Source organism: Arabidopsis lyrata, assembly GCF_000004255.2.
Source record: "Arabidopsis lyrata subsp. lyrata unplaced genomic scaffold ARALYscaffold_8, whole genome shotgun sequence".
Lineage (NCBI taxonomy): Eukaryota > Viridiplantae > Streptophyta > Magnoliopsida > Brassicales > Brassicaceae > Arabidopsis > Arabidopsis lyrata.
Window position 1 is genome coordinate 6,952,285 of NW_003302548.1, and position 8,248 is coordinate 6,960,532.

Consider the following 8,248-nt stretch of genomic DNA (forward strand, 5'->3'; position numbering starts at 1 on the left):
CCTAAATTTATAAGCGTTTATTTCGGTAAAACGTTGAGAAAATGCAAGCCATCTTTGTTTCCTTAATTTTAGACTTGTATCAAAATACCAATCCTGGATATCTTTGTTAAGACTAAACATAAACCATCAAACTTTTGTGTTGGATACCAGGTATATACGGGCTGGTAATCCTGGATACATGGTACTTACTTCATCCACTTAAAACTGTGAGTTGATAGAGCTTTGAAAAAGATCAAAGGGTATGAAAAATCTGTAATTAGACTGGAAGAAATCCTTTGAATTCTCAAGATCTGGAAGAAATACGTACCATCAATATCCACTTCTTGAATACAGCCGTAACTGTCATTCCATTATCTTCAACATCAATGAGTTCCTGAAAATTGGATCTGTCCACGTCATTATTGCACAATAATCCTCTCAGATTTCTAGATACTTTATTGGACTTAACTAGTTGGGAGTTCGATTCAGTGTACCAAAGGAGTTCGATCTTTACCAGTACGGAGTTCGCTCTTATTCAGCATATAGCTCGCATAAAAGAAGGCCGAAGCAAGAATCTTCGAGTTTTACAAAATTTGTTTAGAACTCTTTCTAGGCGAGTTAATTTCTTTGGCAGAGATGGCCAATGTAATTTTATACATAGAAAATAATAATTTCTAGAAGTCCTAATAAAAGAACATTCTCCATTTGATTAGCTGAGCCAATCTTTGGAATTTTGTGAATACATAATCTCAGATTCGAAAACGTAGACAACAAACCCTGAAATTGAAACACTTCATCCCGGTAAGGGAGACAATTTATAAATTATTTATAGTAGAGGAGGGAAAAATAAAGATAATGATACACTAAATACTCGCTTAGAAACATACCCCGTTATCTCGTTCTTATTTCTGGCTTACCTTGAGATGCACTCACCCTTGTGGATGTTCTAGTACTTTCAATTTTTCTTCTGCTTTTGGTCACCATGAAGAACTTGTTTGATTATCCAGTGACTTGATAATTAATCAGACAAAAGGTTTAAAATGGAGAGAAGCCTCTACATGAGCAAGCCAACATGCGTTCAATATATATGGTCATACGACAATTTTGACTTTCCGTAAATTAAAGAGAATGAGAAGAAGAAGGGCGATGTCTTACCTATGGTTTGTCGGATACTCTATTTACAAAGGCTGTGTTGATTTTGGATGAGTAAACCGCATTGAAAACTGAAGAGATCGTGGCCTTTGGGTTTAACATGAGATGAGAGGAGCTTCAAAGAACATGTACTGAACTTGAATCCAAAAGTAACCCGATATGGGTTGAAAACGGAAGCCATAGGAGATGAGAGAAGCTTGAAATCGAAGAGTTTGTGGCATTGTGGGAGATTTATGGATTTAGGGAAAGTTTGTGGCCGAACGTTTTCGGGAGGAGGCGAAGAGACGATTTCTTTCTCTATGTTTAGATGACGTGGGTAAGGTGTAGGTGATGTGGCATCCTCTTACATAGTTTTCATTTTGCTGATGTGGATGGCTTGAGAGGCCTCTATTAGTTTCTTTTATTAGTAATAGATAGATTATCTAATCGAATTATGTGAAAATAACATATTTATGTAAAAACCTAATATAATTTTGCTATTAATGTAATATTACTATATGAGTTACACTTAAGATATACCTAACAAATGACAACAAAAAAGATATATTGAAACTAATAGAAATAACTTATAGTAAAAGAGAATATCAAAATACACGACATCATATATTTAATTTGCCAAAAAAAGGAGTGAATAGTAAAATTTATATTTTAACCTAGATAAATAGATAATTTATAGTAATATATATATATATATATATATATATTTTGTAGGTAGAGGAAGACAATTTATTAAACTAAAACAAAAGAATTACATATGAATGTGTTGTGGGAACGCAGTCCCATTAGCATCCTCCAAAAGAATCAGATTTATTACATCTGGACAGCAATCTAATAATAAAACATCTAAAACTAACGAAAACACATAGGTTGCTAATCCTTTTTTTTATATTTATCACAACTAAAATATTTTGTTCATAATTCATTAGATAATAAAAAAATATATAGTGAGTACATTAAAAATTTGATATCTATAAAATTAGGTTTATTTTATATCAAAAATGTGATGGTTTCATCTATATTTTTTAGACATATTCTAGTGATATCTATAAAATTACGATCCAGAATCTACGAAGACGCGGGTGGTGAAAACCAAGGCAAGAAGTAACAAAGCCACAAGCTTCGCGATTGACAGTGTCGAGATAAAGAAAAACAACAGGAAGAAGGAGACATGATATTTTTTGTTTGAAACAAGGTTGATGGGTAATCTGAATTAGGGTTGGTTCGGGTGGGCGAGCCGGTTAAATAGTGGTGGTTGGGTTAATTAAAAATAATAAAGGGAAGTCTATAACGTGGAGTTCCAGAACAAAAAAAGTTGCTCTGTTGATGGAAAGTGCATGCCTCTGAAAGAGAAGGAGAATAAACTGTTCCAATTTATAGTCAGAGACGAGAGTTTATACAAGAACACAATCGAAGATGATCTTACAAGCAATAAACTAATGGAGGGAATGGGCAGAAGAAACGTTCACCAATCTGCTTTGTCATAGTTAGAGGAGAAAGGATAGAGATGCTTCGTTTTACTGCACCAGTAGAGTCATAAGATTGGTTTCCTTCTCTCTTTTCAAGTTTCTTATTTCTCTATAAGACTTCCCTCACTGAGGCTCATCTGCTAAATTCAAGTTATTACAAATGCATGTTGGTCCGCTGTTCAAATGACTAAATGTTTCAGAAATGTGAATCTGTCATGTTACTCAATTTTTTACAGGATTCCATTAACATATAGACAATCTAATGATAATTTGCAGTTAAATTTCTTTGCATAATTCAGGTGTTATTTGTCATCGTAAAGACAAATGCTTTCAAGATTCCTAAATATGAGGCCTATGTGTATTCAAAGAGGTCAGTGTGATAGTCTGAGCTCTGCTGCAACACAAACTGCCCAAAAGTTCAAGATGCTCAACGTTGCACCTATGGTCCATAAGTTTAGACCGAAGAGGAATGTTGTTGAGATGGGTGTCTAGGGCAAGGATATTGGTTTGGGTGATGATAAAAGTAGGCAAAACCCGCGAAGGAACTTAAGACACTACCTTTTTTGTTTTATGTCAACGGTTCTGAGTGGAGATTATGTCTCGTTTACATCATTAAACCATTATGATAATAAAGAGACGAGTCTTGTTACTAATAATCGTAGGAAAAAATATGTCGAAGGATATAAACTCTAATAATGAGCTTCCTTCTCTTTCAATCATGCATAGCTATATCTGTCTTGTTGGGCAATCTATGGCCACGAAGAAAGGTGCTGAATAGATGCAGAGCTTGTGAGGGCTGCGTGTTCGCCACCGCATGAGCCGCTCCTCTCACTGTTGCAAAAGTGAGTATGTTTCCATACTCGATGGCCCAACCTCCAACCTAGTCAAAATCCCAAACATCCACAATTTAGTTCGCAATCAGTTTGAGAATTGTGCTGATTGTTTAATGGTGTGTAGGCAAATTACCTGTCTTTTGTGGAACCACACTCCATATGGAACTGTCGTCTTGAAATTGAGATCGTTGGCGAGTTCTCTTACGACAGTTCGTGTTCCCAGAAATGGAACTACAGAATCTTGATCTCCACTGCAATTGTCAACAAGCTGAGTGTTAGGTACAAATACAGGAGCAGTAGGAGGTTTTTAATAGAAGTATTACCTGAAGATCCAAACAGGAATTTTGTTCTGTATAACTCTCTTCAGAGTCGGAAGCATGTTGATGTTTGCATCGATGCCAGAGTAGTTTAACAGGCTGTGACACGAAGTGAAACCAATCAGAGTATAGAGTTCAACTCTGGTTATAAAGATTCTTCATTTTCAGAAACTAAAAGAGAGGAAAAGAACTTACTTGCTGCACATTGACCATGAATATGGCAGATGAGTGCGGTTCGCATGAAGCGCCATCTGTACCTCTGGGAGATTAAAATATAACTGTCTTTCGTAGGTCATACAGACATCAACTCCCATGCTCATCTTTGTGGCCTGAAATCATTTTCAAACGTTTACAGATGATTCAAACAAAAGTTTTGTTGGTGGAACATAAGATGGAAAATGGCTGACCATTTGCTTAAGCCTAAGTTCTTTCAGGACAATCGAGGGGTAGCAAATGTCCAGGAGAAAATCATAGTTGTTGACATACTCAGTAATGCTGTTTCCGGCTTCACGGATAGCGTCGTTGCATGCAACACTTAGGTTATGCGGGTATATATATGTGTAATCCAAGAAGTCACACTGACTCATGATTGTGTGTCCCACTTCATCAGAGATCATCCCGTGCGACCAGAAGAACTCGAATGCAGCTCGGACGTCTCTGTCAAGCTTCAGAAATGGATTCCCAATCTGACAAGAAAGAGAAAAAACACACACAAAGGAATCAGAAGAGAACCAATAGAGTTGATTCTTACTGCAATGCCTTTGATGTTGAATTTGAACCCACTTGAGCGTGAATTGTAGCTGAGTATCGCATCAGCCAATTGCGGTATGTAATGTCCTGCAAGAATACATACATGTGAGAATAATAGTTCTGTTTTCAATGTCCAAAATCCAATCAATAGACTTCATCCATATGAAAGACACACCTGCATAGTTTTCACCAGTGAGAAAGAAGTCGCGAGACTTGAACTCTGGGAACTTGTCGAACCATCCCAACAAGAACACGAGCATATCGCTGGCTGTTCAAACACAAAAGATATCTCAAATATATTCAGAGTGACTGTCTATTACAGATTATCTGAAAATAAGATTTCAAAGTTTACCAGTAGACTTGTCACCGGTGTTGTAATCAGAGCTTCGGTTGGAGTAAGACCATCCAACTCCAACCGGTGACTCCACAAACAGCAGGTTCGATGCTACACATTTCACAAAAAGAGACAATAGCATCAGATTTATGATCACAGTTCTCTGTTTTTTGCATAAAATGATCAAAATCAGACCTTTGTTCCACGACATGGAGTTAACGCGAAGACCACCGCCATCGCCTGTGGGGTAAAATGGACCTAGCTCAGTGAAAGCTCCTCCACAACCTGAAGAACAACCTGGACCTGCAATATAAACCTCAACTACTAAATCTAACTCACACATTTCTTATACCCAAATGCCAAAACAGAACAACTTAACACTAACCTCCATTGAGCCACAAGGTTAGCGGTTTTGTGTCAGGGTGTTCTTCAGCCTCCACGAAGTAGTAGAAAAGGCTACGCCCAGCATTCATGTCGAGATCAACGTACCCGGCGTACTGTCTGAACGCAACCTTTAGTTGACCTGGAAGCCTCACAACCAAATCTGCTTCCGGATACCCTTGTGCAAACACCTGCACAGTCACCAGCACCACTGCCATCACCACAACCACATTGCGTAACGACACAGCCGCCATCTTCTACAGCGTTTTCTAAGTACCTGAAACATAGCCAATTGAAACAATCAGGAAAAAACTATACTCTATGAATGATCTTAAAATGAAACAGGAGACAACACTAGTCTCTTATGTAACAACAGCAATACGAAACAAGAGTTTTAAATTAGAACAAAAAACAAAAAGCTAACATTTTTCTGTTTGCCAAGTCAAAATCCTGAAAACGAAAGGCGATATTAAATATTACAAGAGAATTCGAGTGTTCCTAACTTTTAAAAACTGACAGAGAAACAATGATACTGCTGAAATAGACAAACAGCAAATGATCATATAAATTTTCGTAATCTTTCTTGCACAGTAAAAAAAAAAAAACTTGATTTTTGCAACTGCAAACTTAACAGTAAGATCCATGTTCTAAAACACTTTATATAAACACAAAAAAAAAGTAGAGAAAGAACAATTTACAAGTAAATTACGAATCTTTGAGGATACCCTTTTAACAAAATCCATTCTCGTATACGTTCCAAACAACAACAAGAGCAAAGTTTCTATATTTTCTAATTTATCATTGAGAAACAAAAAAAAAAAAGAGAAAGAAAATACCTTAAAATTTACAAAATTGCTGAAGTATCACTGAAGAGAACCCAAAAACAAGTGAAGAGAACCCAAAAACAACTGAAGAGTAAAGTTCAAGAAGAAAGAAGAGTTCATTTCTACCTCTTGTTTATTTCCATGTTGAGTATCACTTATCTAATGAACATGTCTTTCCTAGAGTAGCAATGCATTGGCACATTGCATTAACTTTACGAATGGAATCTTAAAATTAACTAGGTACTAAACGCTACTGTTTATTTTAATTAATGTTTTTAAAGAAAAATAAACAATTAGATGAAATAATCTTTATAATCAAATGTGTTTATACGTAGGGAATAATGTTATATGACGAAATATAAAGTTATTGTCTCTCACTCGCCAAATCAAACAAAAAATTCACCACTTAGTATGTATTTCTTCTCTTTTAAAAAAATGTATCAATTCCTTAAAGTTCTTGACTAGATAGATTACTTATTAGTAATTTTTATTTTAATTAGTACTGGAATTTACATTTCATAAACAGAAAAAAGAAAAACTTTAGTTTGATTAAGAATCATAGACAAAGCTATTATTCGCAATAGATTCTCCTTGTTAAACTATAAGGCTCCCCATAAGCTTGGCTGCTTGAGGGCTTATTTCAAAGATGATTTGAAGTGAGAAGGATCAACTACTTATTTTATTTTTTCCAGTCTTGGAGTCCTATTATTTTCATTTTTATTCGTTTCTGTACATAATCATTTTTGTTGATTAATAAACTTGAAATTTTAACATAAAACAAATCCGGTTCGAACGATCATGTAATTATATAATACGGACTCACACATTACTATATCCAACTATAAAACCAAGTCTTGTGTAGGAAAATACTTGTATACAACAACTCTTTTAATATAAAAATTAACTTGATGTTAGCATTATATTTCTAACCTATTTTCCTATATAAAATTTGTTTTCATTTTAACTTGATTCTAAAAAAATACATAATTATATAGTTCCAATAATAACCACTAAAATTACACTTTAAGATGGAAAAGTATAATCATCATTTGGATGGAAGAGTATCTTTTAGCCCATGAACTTTGGCCAAAGGCTCTCGTTTGTGTCGAGGATTAGGGTAGAACATATCGATGTGATATGACCTTTAATTTAGATCTCATATGTGAACTCCCCATCTAGCAAACAGTATTAAGAGGTTTCTAAACCAAAATGTAAAAGGGAATCATTTCACAAAACGATTACAAAGGACTAACACCTACCAATCATACATGAATTATGGATCCAAATGACGTTCGAGTAGCCAGGGTTATGGCCATAAGCTAGACTTATAAATTGGCGGTATATTGTGGCATAATACAAATTTTAAAAGGTACACTGTCAAATCAGATAATTGGTTGGCCCAATTAATGAAAGATAATGCAGATTGGGGCCGGAGTTGTAAGATTATAAGAAACTCAAGCATGCAGAATTTGGACACCCCCTAAATTAAAACACATTTTGTGTTCGATAGCCTCAGGATCTCTAGCAATTATTTAATGACTTAGAATAGAAGGGATAAATTGCGACAATATTTGTCAAAGGTGCCGTGCAACAAAAGAAACAATTAATCACCTTTTTAGTGTATATCTTCCCAACAAACATTAGTGTTGTTATTAGGAATAAGGATATTTTCCTTTGTTGAGAATTACAATTAGTTATATTTCCTTATTCCTAATATCCTTATTCCTAATACCCCCCTCAAGTTGGAGCGTGGAGATTATGAACGCCCAACTTGAACAAGAAGCTTTCAAATTCCTTGCGGCCAAGAGCTTTTGTAAAGATATCTGCCATTTGATTCGTGGTGGAGACATGAGCAGGACGAATAACACCTTTGACTATCTCATCGCGAACGAAATGTAGATCAACTTCAATATGTTTCGTGCGTTCATGAAAGACCGGATTAGAACTTATGTGAATCGCAGCCTTGTTGTCACATAGAACTGTCATAGGTTCTTTATGAGGCAGACCAAATTCGATGAGTATAGAACGAAACCATAGAAGTTCTTGAGTAAGTGCAGCCATGGCCCTGTATTCAGCTTCAGCAGATGATCGAGAAACCGTGTCTTGCTTCTTTGTTTTCCATGAGATTGGTGAAGTGCCAAGCTGAACCATCCAACCGGTAAGAGAACGTCGCGTTAAAGGGCAAGACGCATAGTCTGAATCACACCAACCA

At 35.7% G+C, this 8,248-nt stretch overlaps 1 protein-coding gene and 1 long non-coding RNA gene across 3 annotated transcripts; both read right to left on the minus strand.

Annotated features, from left to right (window-relative positions):
* Positions 1-644: 644 nt before the first annotated feature.
* Positions 645-1,600, minus strand: LOC9299884. Its single transcript, XR_002334165.1, has 2 exons — positions 1,135-1,600; positions 645-1,033 (listed from the first exon to the last, which is right to left on the minus strand). It is a non-coding gene; the product is annotated as an uncharacterized LOC9299884 (long non-coding RNA).
* A 557-nt stretch (positions 1,601-2,157) lies between these two features.
* Positions 2,158-6,230, minus strand: LOC9301627 (serine carboxypeptidase-like 41). 2 transcript variants are annotated; one of them, XM_002865507.2, is made up of 11 exons: positions 6,049-6,230; positions 5,217-5,489; positions 5,027-5,134; positions 4,850-4,942; positions 4,673-4,765; positions 4,499-4,584; positions 4,155-4,433; positions 3,943-4,076; positions 3,754-3,846; positions 3,564-3,681; positions 2,159-3,477 (listed from the first exon to the last, which is right to left on the minus strand). In XM_002865507.2, exons 2-11 carry the CDS (start codon positions 5,464-5,466, stop codon positions 3,310-3,312), a joined length of 1,422 nt encoding a protein of 473 aa, XP_002865553.1. In that variant the 5' UTR covers positions 5,467-5,489; positions 6,049-6,230; the 3' UTR covers positions 2,159-3,309. The 2 variants fall into 2 exon arrangements, with proteins under 2 accessions (XP_020891272.1, XP_002865553.1); XM_021035613.1 differs by having other exon boundaries at positions 2,158-3,477; positions 4,850-5,134.
* Between the last annotated feature and the right edge of the window lie 2,018 nt (positions 6,231-8,248).